At 36.3% G+C, this 17,315-nt stretch overlaps 3 protein-coding genes across 3 annotated transcripts; 2 read left to right on the forward strand and 1 right to left on the reverse strand.

The window, feature by feature from the left end:
* The first annotated feature begins 2,698 nt into the window (after window positions 1–2,698).
* Window positions 2,699–4,403, forward strand: LOC140795102 (mannan endo-1,4-beta-mannosidase 5-like). The gene is made up of 5 exons (XM_073147482.1): window positions 2,699–3,037; window positions 3,143–3,337; window positions 3,405–3,527; window positions 3,633–3,835; window positions 3,911–4,403. The coding sequence occupies exons 1-5, from the start codon at window positions 2,699–2,701 to the stop codon at window positions 4,401–4,403; spliced, it is 1,353 nt and encodes a 450-aa protein (XP_073003583.1).
* A 4,313-nt stretch (window positions 4,404–8,716) lies between these two features.
* LOC140794992 (endoglucanase 9) lies at window positions 8,717–11,613 on the forward strand. Its single transcript, XM_073147348.1, has 6 exons — window positions 8,717–8,978; window positions 9,070–9,573; window positions 9,902–10,051; window positions 10,139–10,250; window positions 10,514–10,677; window positions 11,067–11,613. Exons 1-6 carry the CDS (start codon window positions 8,727–8,729, stop codon window positions 11,388–11,390), a joined length of 1,506 nt encoding a protein of 501 aa, XP_073003449.1. The 5' UTR covers window positions 8,717–8,726; the 3' UTR covers window positions 11,391–11,613.
* Window positions 11,614–11,862: 249 nt separating this feature from the next.
* Window positions 11,863–16,381, reverse strand: LOC140794993 (APO protein 3, mitochondrial). Its single transcript, XM_073147349.1, has 3 exons — window positions 16,109–16,381; window positions 13,212–13,685; window positions 11,863–13,085 (listed from the first exon to the last, which is right to left on the reverse strand). Exons 2-3 carry the CDS (start codon window positions 13,637–13,639, stop codon window positions 12,263–12,265), a joined length of 1,251 nt encoding a protein of 416 aa, XP_073003450.1. The 5' UTR covers window positions 13,640–13,685; window positions 16,109–16,381; the 3' UTR covers window positions 11,863–12,262.
* Window positions 16,382–17,315: the final 934 nt, after the last annotated feature.

A 17,315-nucleotide genomic window follows, 5' to 3' on the forward strand; every position in this document is an offset into this window, starting at 1 on the left:
AGCATTTAAGGATGAACAAATCAAGCAATGCCGGGTGTTATAGCTGGGTTTTGTTGGAATCACAGAGTTAGTTCAGCTGATTTTTCTTCAACAAGTGCAATGGTAAATGGTAAAATATTTGGCACATTAGATTGGAAGGCCAATTTACCTAGTATCCTATCTTCTACCAGTCATGACGACGAGGGCTTTCCATGAGGGCGGCAAGCGTGAGGAGATCAAACGAGTTTCCATAGGTGTTTCTGTAGGGAAGGGGGCAGGCAGCTGGAGACGAGGCTTTGGGGTTTTGTTACTTCAGGCTTTGGAGGCTACCTGAGATCGAGAAGTGAGAGCATAAGATCTTGATCCGTATACTTAAACAGGTCAAATGGTCAGTGATATAAACTTAAATATGATTCAATTATTAAATTGGTTAGGAGGGTCGATTTATTTATGACATGAAATTAATTAGACTTAACTCAAACCCGATTAAGAGTTGAGTTATCATATTGAATCGGATCAATTTTTGCCACCCCTAGCATAGATGCAACACCTTCAATGGTGGTGCCACTATATTGTACAGTAACTTTTATAATTTCTTGGTTCCTTACATTCTCGGTTCTTCAGTCTAAAAAAAAGAAAAAAGAAAAAAGAAAAATGGGTTCGGCTTCAATAATTCCATCACCGTCTATGGGGGAGAGAGAGAGGGTTGGAGACTTGGAGTGAAGTATTGGTTGATCCTATCATCCTCTTGAGATCGAGTATCTAAACAAAAAGGTGGATGTGACTCTCCTGTGGTAGATAATAAAGTTGCTAGGCAGCCTTGCTGATCTTTCTCAAAATTTTAGAAAGAGTCAGCCTCATATTTCACTACTACAATTATCACCGAGTGTTGTCGATAAGGTTTTAATCCAACTTCTCTTTAAGTTCTTCTCTTATCTGCATTATTTTTCCATGCATTGTTATTCTTGTTGCATGTTCTACTTGAGGATAGTTAAGTTTTGATCTCGGAATCTCATTGTTTCCTCCATTGTTGGAACTTCCGTAATTCTAAGTATATAATCTATGGAGGAGTGGATATTTGTGTTACACCACCACTTAGCTAGAGACAATCATCGAACCCAATCCCTAGGTTGTTTTACCACGAAACACCATAGATAGCCTTCCACACATTTGTTGACTGTCTTAGGTTATCCTATGCTGAATTAAAAATCTGGAGTGCAGAAGGAGCCTTAGATTTTATCAAAGCTGGCGAGTGTTGAAGATAGGATCAAATCAAAATTAGCCGTTCGAATGGAATTGGATCTGTTCAAATAGACTTGTTGCATATCAGTGTTCTGGGCTCCATGTGCCGAGGCATTTGAACGGGCCTTGGGAGAGTACGAATGTCTAGACGCCCTGAGAGCATTCGAACACAATTTTGCATTTTAGATTCGCGTTACGGGTGTTTGAATGCCTCGAGGCTTTTCTTCTCCATCAAATCACCCGTATAAAATATTAAGTTGGGATTTTAGAGTTAGATAAATGATTCAATGATAACTATTAATTTATCTTCCTAATTCAATAGTTGAGATTAAATAATACTAAATAAAATTAATCAGAAGTACGGGCCACTTTTTTACATTGTAAGGGTAAAATAGTCATATCTTATTTCTCTCTCTTAGCTATCCATTTTTTTTTATAAAATAATAATAAATTAGTAGAAGTTGGCACTTGTATTATTAAAAAATGATTATAAGGATAAGTAATAAGAAAATATTTAAATTCTAGTTTATTTATCAATTAATCTAGTCACATATATAAAATGTCTTATATACCTTTTAATTTATCAACAGATGAAAATAATTTAATAACTAATCTGTTGGTATCGAATAATTGCTCTTAGGGTTATTATCTAAAGGAAAAACCTGAGATATATAATCACCATTGTATTGAGACTAGTGAATATAAACACATTATCGAGCCACATAAATTTTACTTCTCTCTCTCTTCTCTATGGATCAATTTCAGTAGGAGTTCTTATTCGTGATTAAATTATTTGATTGCTATCTCTCTACTATTACCATTCGTATTTATAATTTTCCCAATTTAAATTACTTTTGTTCATACTATTCTATTGAATTATTACGTGGGTGTTTGGAAATTAGCTCAATAGCAAGAACATACAGGTTTTTTTTTAAATAATAGCACTAAATGACCAAAAAAGTCACGATGATCAATTAAATTTAAAAAAAAAAGTAATGGTCGCACTTTAGTAATAAGTATATGAGTTAGTTTGAGACTTTTTGAAGTACATAGTGATAAGATATATATTTAACTCTTGAAAACTATAATAGGAACTGAGTAACAAATGAAATTAATTGTATAGGTGTAAAGATTACCCTACTCTTTTAGTGGTATTTATGACAAAGTTCCTATATTTTATCAGTTAAGTCGTTAGCCGTTTAGCCCTCCTAACGCAACGGCCCACATGAGTGCACCGTAACCAATTAATTAATTAATTAGCTCTATATATAATCGCACGCATTTATTGACCACAGCCTTTTCCGCCCACCAATCTCACTACTCTTTCCAAATCCCATGCTAAAATTTTAAAGCCCTTCAATATCTTTGTACATAAATTAGACCACCGAAATCTATCTTTGCTGCTTCTTGAAGAAATCTAACTCTATAAATCCTCAAACCCAACTCAACTTTGAGCTAACCAACAACGACACCAAACATGGCCAACAACAAGACTAGTTTGTGCACTTTGTACGCAGGTCTTGCGCTCTTAGCTTTCTATTGGGCGTTTCCACAAACACTTGGTGATGATGATATATTTGTTAGGACGCAAGGGAGTGAGTTTGTACTGAATGGTCAACCTTTCCTCTTCAATGGCTTCAACTCCTACTGGATGTTGCACGTCGCGGCGGACCCCGCCGGGCGGAGCAAGGTTTCGGAGGTGTTCCGCGAGGCGGCGGCCAACGGGCTCACGGTGTGCCGGACGTGGGCGTTCAACGACGGCGGCGACCGAGCCCTCCAGGTGTCGCCGGGTGTCTACGACGAGCAAGTGTTTGAGGTTTGAAAAGAATGAATGAATGAATGAATGAATGAATGAACTAGTTAGGGAAAGCAATAATTACGGTAATGAATATGTTATAATAATAGTATGTTATGGGTGTAGGGATTTGATTTTGTGATCTCGGAGGCTCAAAAGTACGGCGTTCGTTTGATCTTGAGCTTGGTGAATAACTTCAAAGACTTCGGAGGGCGAGCGCAGTACGTGGATTGGGCTCGTAACGCAGGTGCAGCCGTCACCAACGAAGACGATTTCTATACGAATCCAGTCGTCAAGGGATACTACAAGAATCACGTACAGGTATATATATACATAATCGAGTCAATTAACTTGTAATATAATTTTTAATTTTATCATCTTTGGGCAGAGTATATTAACAAGGGTGAACACCATCACAAAAATGGCGTACAGAGACGATGCAACTATCATGGCATGGGAGTTGATCAATGAGCCTCGCTGCCAGTGTGACTACTCCGGAAAAACCATCAACGTAATACTTATTACTTACTTAAATTCCATGCTAGACTTAAAAATGTAACTAATTAAATTAAATTCGATCGTTGCAATATATATATATATATATATATATATATAGGGTTGGGTGCAAGAGATGGCAAGCTACACAAAATCTCTAGACAACAAACACATGCTGGAGATTGGGATGGAAGGATTCTACGGCGATTCCAACCCGGCAAAGAAGCAATACAATCCGGGCTACCAAGTCGGCACCGACTACATCGACTCTAATCTCATCAAAGAGATAGATTTTGCCACCATCCATGCATACCCAGACATATGGTATATAATATATTAAGATAGATTAAGAGATATGTGATATTAATTAGTGATTCATTAATTATTGTTTAATGGTAGGTTATCCGGGCAGACCGATCTATCGCAGACGGCGTTCATGCAGCGATGGACGTGGAGCCACTGGGACGACGCGAGGAAGATCCTCCAAAAGCCCTTGGTGTTTGCCGAGTTCGGCAAGTCGAAGAAGGACGCCGGATACACCGAGAACGAGCGCGACCTCTACCTCGCCGCTGTCTACAGCGACATCTACAGCTTCGCCAGGACCGGCGGCGGCTCCTTGGGCGGCGGCCTCGTGTGGCAGATCATGGCCGAGGGGATGGACTCCTACTCCGACGGCTACGAGATCGTGCTGTCGCAGGATCCGTCGACCACCGGGTTGATCGCGAGGCAGTCGCGCGTGATGACGGCGCTGGCTCACACGTTGAGCCGGCCGGCCGGCGAGAGGGGTGATGGAGTCAGCCATGATCAAGAGGAGATGATGATGAGCATGCCTAAAGTACAGATGCATGCGGGTGGAAGGAAAGGAATTAGAGCAACACATGCAAACCCTTAGATTAAAAAGAGAGTTTATTAGTGTCTACTTGTTCTCCTAGCTAGCTAGTTAGCTATTAATTAGTTTAATTAATTTCTTAATGAGCTATGTATCCTGTGATGCAGTACGTAGTGCATCAAGCAGAATTAGATTTATATATTATGACCAATGGAATTTATTAATTGTTATAGTCTTATATATAAACTAATTGGTGTCCTCCTCTTAATTGGCCCGTAGTTAAATTGTTAATTAGTAGTGGTTCTCTTCCTATACTTACTTCTCAAGTACTACTCGCAAAATAAAACACGCAATAAAAATTCTTATTCTCTGGTACTTATACTTTGATATTGTGCATGGAATATTTAAGATTCTCATTTTGATAACCATATTTGGCCTAGTTCATTTAAACATTTTAATCTCTCAAGAATAGCTTAGTATAACTTATAAAGTCTCTTGAATAATAAAAGCAAATAATTTATCTCCACCTGCATCTAATGGCAAATTATAATAATTTCAATAGTATATGGGGTAAATTGTTTACTTTAATTTATTCATTATATATTTATATGGTGATAGTACATGGTTAAAAATATAATTTAGCCTTATATTTGAGATTTCCTATCATATGCCCTGAGTTAAACTCGTATCCCACCAATGCCAACATATTGATCATTCATATTTGATAGCTCAATTGCTCCCTAAAGAAAATAAAGATCCTAAGATTTAAGTTTCGAAAATGTTAGATGTATATGATCAATATATTAGAATCAATTAGTCTAGGCACACTATCATCAAAGTATTGATTGTATATATTCGATAGCTCAATTTGCTCTAAATATAAAAATACATAAGAGTCGTAGGATTTGATTGGACGGAATTGAAACCGTCGTATGTATATGTCAATACATTAGAACTAGTCTAGTTACACGGTCAAATACACGCCAATATATGAATTATACATATTAGACAACTCAACTCAATTACTCATAAAAGAAAGGGTTAAATATATTTATTTTACCCTCCTGTGCGCTTCAAAAAGTCTTAAACCAGTTCTTATATTTATAATTAAAATAAAACCGTTAAATTTTTTCGATAAACTTAACTAAATAATATTAAAATAATCAAAATATTCATATCGTGTTTGTTAGAGAAGACATACAAATTTCGATACATAGAAATAAAATAATTTTGAACATAAGTATATAAGAATAAAATATATTTAACCCTAAAAAAAAATATAGAAGGATCGTATGATTTAAACGAACATAATTAAAACGATCGGATACATACTATCAATGTCTCGAAACATACTTCCAACGTATAAAGTCAGCCGACACTGAATGCCAATATTTTTCAGTATCACTCGTCATCTTTATCACAATATTATTTATTACCTCAAATTCTCTATGTCTCACATCAACGTTCCTCCCAATAAACATAATAAACATAAACTTACTTGATCGACCACTCTTTACGCGACCGCGAATGCGAGGCTCATAAAATTTTGCAACTTTTGCATGTCTGCTGAGAAAATCCAACTCTTTGCTCATTAAATATTGATACCGACCTGCACTTAGCACACAACTTCTCTTCCCAGTTCCCACCACATAAACAACCACAAGGTAGGTTTGCTTTAGTGGGCCCTAATGGGTCGGGCTCGTTTGGGCCGGATTGGATTAGGTCTAGGGTTTGTTCGCCGCTCTGCTCCTTATTCATCAAGTTTGGTTCATCCGGGCTCGGCTGCATTTGTTAGTTATCGAGCCTAACTCATGTCGGCCGCAGCATTCTCGAGCTCCGGCTAGGGCTGAGTCATGCAGGAGCTTTTAAGAGGATGTGAGATCCTTCAAATTAATAACTTAATCTTAATATAGCAAACTAATATATATTATTTTTACAAAATAACTATTTAGAATTTTAAAATAGTAAGCGATAGCTTTTAAGAACTCATTATGAGAGTAAAACACTTAGCCAAATGTTGTATATCAACTAAAAATATAGTAAAGAAGAGAGTTATTATATAATGAAGCAAGATTACAGCTCGTGGTCTAATTATTTAATCAATAATTACTTTATATTCCAAGCTCCGGATGGTTCATGGCGGGGAAACCACTTACCTCAATTCCAGCAGATTCCAACGGTCAACTAGAAATCTAAGAATAAAATTTACTCTTCTCTTTTGGGGTTTAGATTAAAAAGCAAGCAAATGATTCCCTTTCGAACTTAAAAAACAAAAATTTAACTTCATTTTTTTTTACTCGAAAGAAGTTGGTGTTTGGGGGGTGTTTATGGTGTAACCAAGCTAGATTTAAATTTAATTTCGAGCCTTAAAATTATGTTTAAATTTGTCTTTAGTTTAATTCAACCTCAATTTAAGCTTGAGCGGTACTTGAGCTTAGGTATTTCAAAAAAGTTTTAAATCAGTCTTTATGCTTACGACTAAAGTGAAACTGTTAATTTTTCTATCTAAATTAACGGAGCGCGTCAAAAAAAATTTAAAAATTAAATGGCAAACTAAATTATCTCTATTTTTAATTCTTAATATAAAAAAATATTTTTTCCCTCTTATGAATACCTCATGTTTTATTCTCTTACTTTCTAGATTGTGTCAACTATATAATAAGCTTTATTAAATCTGAGTTTTTATGAAGTTTAATACTTATATCACATCTAGAAATAATGCAAATATAGGTTAAAAAAATCAAATAAAAAATCTATCTATTTTACCTAATAAATATAACGGAAGCATATTAGTCATTTGGGCGTGCTCTGTTAACTTTGACAGAAAAATTGATAGTTTTTCACTTAGTTGTATGTACGGAATTGGTTTGAGACTTTTCAAAATATAGGAGGTAAAATAATTTTTGGTATAAATATAAGGAGATAAAATGTATTTAACCCTTTAAACTAACTCAAGATCAAGCCTTAATTAAGTAGGTTGGCTAAGTTTGATTTGAGCTTGAATTGAATAAGAGTTAACTAGATTAGTAAAACTAATTACATCAATTCTAGTGAAATAAGAGAGGATACCAACTATAAGATAGGAAAAAAAAAATCTAATAATACCAAATTATACATAATATATAGTAAATATAATTTAAAATTTTTGATTCAAGCCTTATTAAGCTAAGCCAAAGCAATATTTATACTCTAGCTCGGGTTGAAATTAATTTAGAACTCATTTTACTATTAAGACTTGGCTCACTTAATTTCAAGTCCATACTAAATTGAACCCTAGTTAAGCCTAACTCAATTCTTGAACTGAGTTGAGCTGAGCTGAGCCGAGCTTGAACTACTCCATTATTTTTTACAGCCCCGGTGATATGCAATTATTTGATAAGAAATTTAAACCTTTTGATTTCTTTCTACTAAATCATTTGTGTTTCTCTCATGAACCATATAAACAAATTGGCATTATTAATAGCAATAATTCCCATATAAACTCGTATTAATATTGTTCTTATATGCAAAAATTTTGGAATTGATTGGGGGAAAAAAATAGTTCCTTCCCAATTGGATTACAACATGTGACAAGCCCAATTGAAAGATATAATAATCCCAATAAGAACTTGAACTATTCAACTTCCTAGCTCGATAATCTCACGGGTCCTTGATCCCAAGTTCGGATAACAATCAATTTTTGTGAGATTTTGTGGTTTCCGATGACAATTATTCGATTAGCTTATTCCAACCACATGAATAGGTTTACAGGATAATCAAATTCCTTATTCCTCCTCCCCTTCTTAATTAGTCTTCTCTTCCCCCATCTAAACCTTTAAGTGATGTTCAAGTTTTTTCCTCCATGGATAAGATTAAGAAACAAATCTCGAGATAAATTCCCTCTTTAGGATAAGAAGAAGATCTCAATGCAAAAGCTAATGACGGAGTTAAATTGAGGGAAAGTTTAGGGAGATTAGCATTATTACACGGTATCGTTAACACTAACACTATTTAGGCATATTGTCGCTGTAAATTAACTTAATTAACTTAAAAGTTTAGTTTAGTTCAGCTAACATATCTAACGATACAAATATTTGGTAAAATATGATCTATAAATATTAAAAATGTAGAATGTAAACTATAAATACGTAAAACGGTAGGGTGTTAAATATAAATTTTCCTAAATTTTAACAGCTATTGCGTGATCCAGAGCATGAAAGTTAGCCCATAAGTTTTGTTATTCTAACTGTTTCAATAATATTTGGCTACATGAAGAAGGCACGCATAACTAAATCATGGCAGTACTTGTTATAATTCAAGTGGAATAATGGATGAAATAATTAATCCAAGAAGAATGCTATATAAATCATGGGTGATTCATTAGAAGATCCATATCACCAAAAGCCAATGGCATCATCATCATTATCATCATCATCATCGTCAAAGAAGCTTATGCTTCCTTCTTCCTTCTTCTTCTTCTTCTTCTTTCTTTTGTTCTCGAGTAGTGGAACTGTTCATGTCGATGGAAACCCAAACTATGGCGATGCCTTGGCGAAATCCATTTTGTTCTTCCAGGGACAAAGATCTGGCAGGCTTCCCTCCAGCCAAAAGATCAAATGGAGGACACACTCCGGGCTGTCGGATGGTTCGGCAGCAAATGTAATATATATATATATATATAGTATACAAACTAAATGACACGTATAAATAAAGATATGGTGGTAGAGTTATACGTTGTAATTATCTTCAGGTGGACCTCACCGGCGGCTACTACGACGCCGGCGACAACGTGAAGTTCGGGTTTCCGATGGCGTTCACGACGACGATGCTATCGTGGAGCGTGATCGAGTACGGGAAGCGCCTCGGGCCGCAGCTACCGGAGGCCCGGGCGGCGGTCCGATGGGCCACGGACTACCTCCTCAAGGCCGCCACGCGGACGCCGGGGAAGCTCTACGTCGGCGTGGGCGATCCGAACACCGACCACCAATGCTGGGAGCGCCCGGAGGACATGGACACGCCGCGGACCGTGTACTCGGTGTCGGCGGCCAATCCAGGGTCAGACGTGGCCGGAGAGACAGCGGCGGGGCTGGCGGCCGCCTCCCTTGTGTTCAGATCTGCAGACCCAAAGTATTCCAAGCTATTATTATCAGTGGCCAGGAATGTGATGGACTTTGCAATCAAGTATCAAGGCAAGTATAGTGACTACCTGGGAGGAGCTGCATGCCCTTTCTATTGCTCATACTCAGGTTATAAGGTATATATATATATATATATGTATACTTTCCACACTCTTATCTCTTTGTATTTTTGGATCAAAATCACTTTATTCTTCTACATTACATGACAAAAGATAACTTTTTGATGATGAACCCAAAATGCGGTGGTCAAATGATAAAAACACAGTGTGTTTTTGTAATCAAATCTCCTATTTTTTATAATAAAAAAACATAAACACTGTTGGTAAAAAGTGTGCCTTCTTCGTTTTCTTCCAGAGAACCTCTAATTATCTCTGTTTTCTTGCAAAGAACCTCTAATTATCTTGGGCGCTAATTAATATTTGTGGATAACCTCATGGTACGTAGGATGAACTATTATGGGGAGCTTCATGGCTTTTTAGAGCTACCAACAATGCTTATTACCTTAATTATCTGAAATCTCTGGGAGCTAATGACTTAGTCGACATGTTTAGCTGGGACAACAAGTTTGCAGGAGCTCGCGTTTTATTATCCAGAGTAATTGCTTTTTTATTATGCATAAATACTAATTAACTTAGCTCTAATATATTCCTTAATTGATATCTAATGCTATGCTTGTTGTAGAAAATTTTGGTGGACAAAGACAAGTCTTTTGAACCCTTTATGTACCAGGCTGAGGATTTTATGTGCAGAATTTTGCCAAACTCTCCTTCTTCAACAACACAGTATACACCAGGTTAGAGAGGCTTCATTACTTCTTTCTCTCGCATCTAATGACTCTGATCACTCTCGTTCATATTCTTTACGACCTCCTGCATACTTTTTCAATTATAATCAGAGTCATCTAATCATGTACAATTGATATGTTAATGCGCATCCAACTATGCATCTGGGTAAACCCGCACCGATCTCTATGCATTGAAACTGCGCTTCATTGTCAAATATATTCTATTTACACAAAGTAAAGCTCTATAATTAAACTTCTTTGCTTTGATCCAGGTGGTCTTATGTACAAGCAGAGTTCTTCCAATCTCCAGCATGTAACTTCCACAAGTTTCTTGTTCACTACTTATGCTAAGTACATGGCCTCCTCCAACCATACTTTCCAGTGCCAGAACATCTTGGTGACACATAAAACACTGAAAGCCTGGGCCAAGAAACAGGTAATGAGAGATTTACACACAGTAGAATTTGAGGATTAAAGGTTGTGATATAAATTTCTCATAGAGAGAAAATAGGGAGTTATGTAATTTACTTATGAGATAACATATTATTGAACTTAAGATTAAGGCTGTTTTGGTTATTAGATATATGTATAATGAAATTAGCTCATATATGTAGTAACTCTAGGCTAGGTGATTAGGTGAACTACAGCAGAGTATTTTTATGACAATATAAATAAAATGTAGAGATGTAAACTATAATTTTTTTTCCGCTAATGTGATAGTGCTCAAATAGTTAAAAATTTCTACTTAGCTTAAAACAATGATGAATTCTTACCCAAAACACACATTAATGCTAACTTGTGCTTCCAAATTAAATACAATTTCAGGTGGACTACATCTTGGGAGTAAACCCTCTAAAGTTATCCTACATGGTGGGATTTGGCACAAACTATCCAAAGAGGATACACCACAGAGGCTCTTCCCTACCCTCCATGGCAAGCCATTCAAGCCCCATTGGTTGCCAAGCTGGTTTCCAATCTTACTACACATCCAGTAACCCTAACCCTAACATCCTAATAGGTGCAGTGGTTGGTGGGCCGGATCAAAATGATGCATTTCCTGATGATCGGACGGACTACAGTCGATCAGAGCCTGCCACATATATCAATGCTCCTCTAGTTGGTTCTCTTGCTTGGTTGTTTGGAAGCTAAGGCAGTGGCTGAGGATTCTAACATGGGGTTATAATGCATTACATTACATGCTTTTGTTGTCTATTTTTTAGGTCTAGTTTAGAGTTTTAAATTAAGGGATACTCTGCATGAATTGTATGATTAGTAGGAGTGGAGTGCTTAAGAAGTGTGTGCGATTGTGGGAAGCAGCATGTGACGTTTAATCTCATAATATAAAATAAATGATCGACTCTGAAAGGATTTATATTGGATAGTGTTTAAATATAAGGGATAAAATTGTATGCCATTCGGTTTACTTTGTGCTGGTTGAAGCTAACAGACCTCATTGGTTAAAATGAATAATTAATGTCAGGTATAATTGTGAGGAGTGGCTCCTAAATACCACATAGCATCCACATCATACTGTTGTACCTAAATGTTGCTAATCCCAAAATGATTCACACAATTAAAGGAGTGAAAAATATCCTTTTGTTCACCAATCCTAGATAAATAGTTTCGCAGAAATGGAAGTTCTTTAAATAATATGGTAATATACAATCAGATACTGTATGAAACCAATCAGATACAGTCGTTCATGAAACAACCAGGTATGGTTTTCATGTTTCCTTAGACAATATACAATCTACAAACTACCTTGGGAGTTCTTTCTCCAATTTTTGGCATTTGAGGTGTCTGCTATTATGGAGCATGTACGTACATGGAATGTAGCATCACCACTTGCGTGATAGCTTCAATCACAATACTCTGATTTCGTCTTCTGAATGGTTCCCTACGAACACTAAAGAGAACCTGAGCATTTTATTATCTTGTTCTTCGAGCTGATGCATTTATTATTTCTTTTCCTGTGATCACTGAAACAGATATAGCCAATGAAATACAATCTGCTATGGAGCTCAAGCAACCATATCATACTCATCACGATCAGGAGGTACCACATCCAATCTCATCATACTTATGTATTGTTTTGGCACCTGCGCACCAGCCTGCACACAGAGCTCAACAATTGCTGGAGCCTTTCCATAGTACCTCTTCAGGTCATTGTCCAGCAGGGGGCTAGTAACATCCCTCACATGCCAGACATAATTTGGTTTGATCAAATCATCAATAGTTGCTTCTTGCCATGCATGCAAACCATCACGGAATTGGTGCTTCGTAGCTTTACACAACCTCACCTTGTGTCCCTTAGGCCCCACCTGGACTGCAGGGCAGTAGCCACAGGTCCATACACTATAATTCTCCATTAGCTTCATAGCTCCTGCGCGCATATCAAGCCAGGACTGCAATGTTCTGGAACTTAGTTCACTCACCGTGACTTCTTTTTCATCATTGGAGCTGACTGGCAAAGATGAATGTACTGGGTCAAAAGTTCTTTCAGCGGTCATATTTTCTTCTGCTTCAGACTCAAAGTCTACAATTCTTCCTTCAATTGAATAAACAGGCCTCGTTCTTCTTTTAGTTGGGTATCGTTTAAGATCCACACCGGCTTGGATGCATAGCTCAACTACCGCTGGAAGCCTCTGAACACCAAACCTTTCCTTGTGTCCAACTCTCGGCTTTCCAACTCTATCAAGGAGGTGGTAGCAATATGGAAAACCAACAACATCTCTTATTCCTCCTATCCTCCACACATGGGTAGAATTCCTAGAACCACATCTAGGGCCCTCACAGGTCCTTATCTCATGGCCAATGTGACCAATGTGCACTTCTGAACAAAACCTGGAGATACAAGTATTGTTATTCACACAATCTAATTTTCACTTTAACCCACAATTACAATATTCACAACTTTGAAAAAAAATGAGGAATGCTCTAGAGGAAGATGCGAGAGATGGAGAGATTTACTTGCATCTTTTCACAGGGATAGCAGTATCACCATCAACAAGTTTGGCAAGACCGCGAAGCAGTGTCTCTCTTGCAGTGTAGACTTGGTGGGCTACCTCAATGAGGTGGGATACAAGGAGGCCATTCTCAGGAGCATGCACAAGGACTCTACATGGATTTTCCTGCCTGATTTGCTTCTCTTCCTTAGCCCTCTGGATCAGAATCTTCATGGGTGTCGGATATGGTTTTCTCTCCCATTTCCTTCCAGGCCTAGGAATATCAACATATGGGATTTCCTCATCTTGCCCGTCATCTTCCTGCAAATCTTTTGTCTCTTCTCTGTGAAAAATTCTCCTTCGTGAGCTGAAAGGGGCTAGACATTTGACTTGAATTTGGATTTTCTTTGTTCTACAAAAAATATACTGCATCAAGGGCTTTTCCAGCAGCATCCCTCATCCAAGTTGTTTGTAATTTTTGTAAATGTGAGTAAATTTTCTGAAACAGAAAGGAAAGGTAAAAATATGTTACTCCGTAAATACGCATTTATGACTCAAGTTTAACTTGTAAATTGTAATCTTCGACAGCCATTTTTTTAATTAAGACAGTAAACTGCAATACTAAAACAAGATTATGAAGTGAAAACTTGCATCATGATGAAATATTAAAGATGAGAAAGAGAGGAAAAGAATACAAAGTACCAACTGAGATAGAACTTCATGCAGTAGTCTTATAAAGTAATTTAAAAGTTTAAGTCTCTAGATTCATATTCATGCATGATTTTTCTTCAAACCTTAAGTTTCGCAATGTACACCTTTCAAAGCTTGGGCTTATGACATATTGGTTCTAGATTATATGTTATGTTATTTGATATCATAGGTTTCCCTTTCCAGTTGGTGTTTTAATTTCTATAATGTACTGCTAATTAGATCTCATTGTTCCAATTTTTTCAACAATCTAACGGAAAGTGAAGCCGACCAAATAATAGCCTTCACAACCAAGACGAAATTTGTCCTTTTAACTATTAGACTTTGATGAGGAAATTCAACAAACATCTATTGGGCACTAAGGTTGAATCTTTCCACAACATCACTAAGGAAACCTTTTTGCTCTACAGTCGCATTATGACAGTTCCCCTCCCCTTGTACACTCCTAACATCTCACAGTGAAGGAAAGTTGAAAGAGAAAGAAAAAAAAAATTCTACCACTTAACACTCCATTGCTGAGCAATCAACAGATCCAAGATAGACATGCTGCCTCTTCTCAAGTGTTAAATCCCTCATGTTCTGAACCATCAAGGAAGGAAAAGGGAGACCCTCTTCTACCACCACCTCATTCACGCTGTAGTTTCACTCTTCTCTTCGAAAATCTTTGCAGGAGAGCAGAGTAGAAAAGGAAACAATACAAATCAAATTCTTTTCTGCATTAGGGATATTTGCAATTTTGCATTTAACACCCTACAATTTTGATGAATTTGCATTGCACTCCCTGTAGTATCCCAAACCTAGATTAGGTGAACACTACTAAAAGATGACATATCAATTATAAGAATATTTTGTCAAGACCAGAGTGTTGTCTACTAATAACCTACTAATATAGGTTATGGTCATAAATGATACACAAATCATCAGCATTATCCATTTAATAATTGAGGTAGGTTGTGATGATTATATACTGCAATTTGATGTATGATTAAAGTATTAACTTATATTTGCAAGTGTATGTGCTCGATGTAGGGGTGAAAACATAACGGATACGGATCGGATAGTGTTCAACCCATATCGGATCTATATTTTGGTCCGGATACGGATATTGGGCGGATAACAAATTTTAAAACCACATCCTAACTAAATGAATATGAACAATTTTTAAATATAAATCGGATAGTTTTCGGATAAGAATTGGATGTTAAATGAATGCATATCAGATCTTAAATAGATACATATTAAATCTTAAATTATTTATGACATTTCTTTTGGACAAAATTAACACAAAAAATTAAGAGTTTCACAAAAATAATTTCTTGCATGTCAAATACATATAAAGTTAGTAAAATTAATTTCTACAAATAATAGAGAACACATCATTAGTAACAATATTAATATTCACTATCTAAATGATTTTTCTGGGTCTCTCTCTCGATCTCTCTCTCTCTCTCTCGGTCTCTCTCTCTCGATCTCTCCTCTCTCGGGGGCTAGGGCATGAAACGGGCGGCGATCGGCAAGCGATGGCGACGGCGACTACAATGGCAAAGGTGAGTATCTCTTTTTCTCATTCTATTACGGCACGTGTCGTGCCGGCCAGTGGTCGGCACGGTCCGTGCTTGTGGCACAGCCATAGTTGGATCTAGTAACCTCATTAAATTTGTCCAGTTGCACAGTGGCATCATTCTTGATCAATATTTCAAAATCAGCTAGGATGTGCATAAAGAATGCAAGCAACAAAAAATTAGAAGAAAATAATACATTATACATAATATAACATTATTAACAAAATTATACCACACAAGGAACAATATCAAGAAATTAAATTAACACAAGTTCAAATAAAAAGTCTAGACATAGAGTTCACATTAACTTCAACAAATTAAATTAACACAAGTTCAAAAAAATATCAATATCCCAAAGTTACAGAGGAATAAAAATACCCAACTATCCAGAAAGAATGCATATTAAGCAATATCTATAATCTCAGAAGGAGGACCGTTTCCCTAAAAACATAGAGAAGACAGCCATGCCCTAAAATTAGCATCTGAATCTCTAGACAAACTGAACAATCTTTAAAAAGCAGGGTAGAAATTAAAGAGTTCTCTGATCACCGACAAGAAGAAGAAGAACCTTAATCGATATCTCATCTATTACATATGAACTATAGACAAACTGACTAACAAATTTTATGTATTGATAGAAAGATCCACTTACAATCGGGGACTTGAGGTGAAGATAGGGTAGTGGGTAGTGGATCGGGGAGTGGGCTGGGGAAGGTGAAGGAGAGAAAGCGGGAAGGTCGGAGGTGCTCCAACTCACCGGGTTCCAGGCCAGAGCCTATCTTTTTCTACCATTACACAATGATCGCAATGAGAAGAGAAGAGAAGAGAAGAGAGGAGAGGAGGTGGTGGTAGAGGGGGAGGGGAGGGGAGGAGGTGTTGTAGAGGCTACCGGCGTCGAGAGGAGGAAGACGGTGAATAGGAAGATAGGAGGCGGCTGATGCACCGGTAGGTTTAGTTGTTTACATTTAACCGGGTTAACGGATATCCGTTATTCGGATCCGAACCCAACTAACTTATATAAAATCATATCCGAATATGAATCCGATCTAACTAACTCATATTTCTTCTCATCTCTTTTATTCTCCTTAATTAAACACTTATTTACTAAATATATTATTATAAAATACAACTAACAAAATATGTGTTTAATAAATATAATCAACTAAATAAGCTATTTGTTTCTAAATATGTATCTCTTAATACACATATAACCATATAAAATATTCCATGCACGCTCTCTTTTCACTTAAACCATCAACTGTTTGTCGATTGCATTTTATTTCACAGAGGATATAGAAATAGTGAATGATTTAAATTCTAAAATTTAATGGACTCAGTAAAAAAAATTTCTAGAAAAATTTGCGTATAACACCCTATCTATCTTTTAATAAAATTATAGTTTACACTCAATATTTTTGTTATTATAAATCCAGCCTTATAATTTAGCTAATATGTATAAAAAAAACTCTGCCGTCAAATCAGTTAGTTAAATTTAACCAATTTTCTGAATTAAGTTAATTATACTAAAAAAAATTATGATCAAACAAGTCAAACTAAGGACATTTTAGTTATTTTAGATATAAAGCTATTTTAGTTATTTTAGAAATAAAATATTTTTAATTAACAGAATATTCTTACGGTATTAGTTCAAATTTAACGCAGGATATTTTTCTACACATATTCACTAAATCATACTAGTCAATTTATAAATAATAAAAATATAGGGTGTAAACAACGTAGGGTTTTATATACAAATTTCTTCTTTTTTTATAATAAAAGTGTAGCCTGATTTTATACGGATCCTTCAAGTGATGTTATGCTAAACTTATCAGCATTTTATATTATAACTAAAGTATATT

Source organism: Typha latifolia, chromosome 9 (assembly GCF_019914945.1).
Source record: "Typha latifolia isolate L0001 chromosome 9, TyphaL0001v2, whole genome shotgun sequence".
Taxonomy (NCBI): Eukaryota; Viridiplantae; Streptophyta; class Magnoliopsida; order Poales; family Typhaceae; genus Typha; species Typha latifolia.

Excerpts from the sequence above, each read along its gene's own strand:
- LOC140794993 (XM_073147349.1), bottom strand. The coding sequence starts at position 13,639 with ATGCTGCTGGAAAAGCCCTTGATGCAGTATATTTTTTGTAGAACAAAG. Across the intron at positions 13,086-13,211 it reads ATCCCTGTGAAAAGATGCAA|GTTTTGTTCAGAAGTGCACA; the intron begins GTAAATCTCTCC and ends TTGTATCTCCAG.
- LOC140795102 (XM_073147482.1), top strand. The coding sequence starts at position 2,699 with ATGGCCAACAACAAGACTAGTTTGTGCACTTTGTACGCAGGTCTTGCG. Across the intron at positions 3,038-3,142 it reads ACGACGAGCAAGTGTTTGAG|GGATTTGATTTTGTGATCTC; the intron begins GTTTGAAAAGAA and ends TTATGGGTGTAG. Across the intron at positions 3,836-3,910 it reads CATGCATACCCAGACATATG|GTTATCCGGGCAGACCGATC; the intron begins GTATATAATATA and ends GTTTAATGGTAG.
- LOC140794992 (XM_073147348.1), top strand. The coding sequence starts at position 8,727 with ATGGCATCATCATCATTATCATCATCATCATCGTCAAAGAAGCTTATG. Across the intron at positions 9,574-9,901 it reads GCTCATACTCAGGTTATAAG|GATGAACTATTATGGGGAGC; the intron begins GTATATATATAT and ends CATGGTACGTAG. Across the intron at positions 10,251-10,513 it reads AACAACACAGTATACACCAG|GTGGTCTTATGTACAAGCAG; the intron begins GTTAGAGAGGCT and ends GCTTTGATCCAG.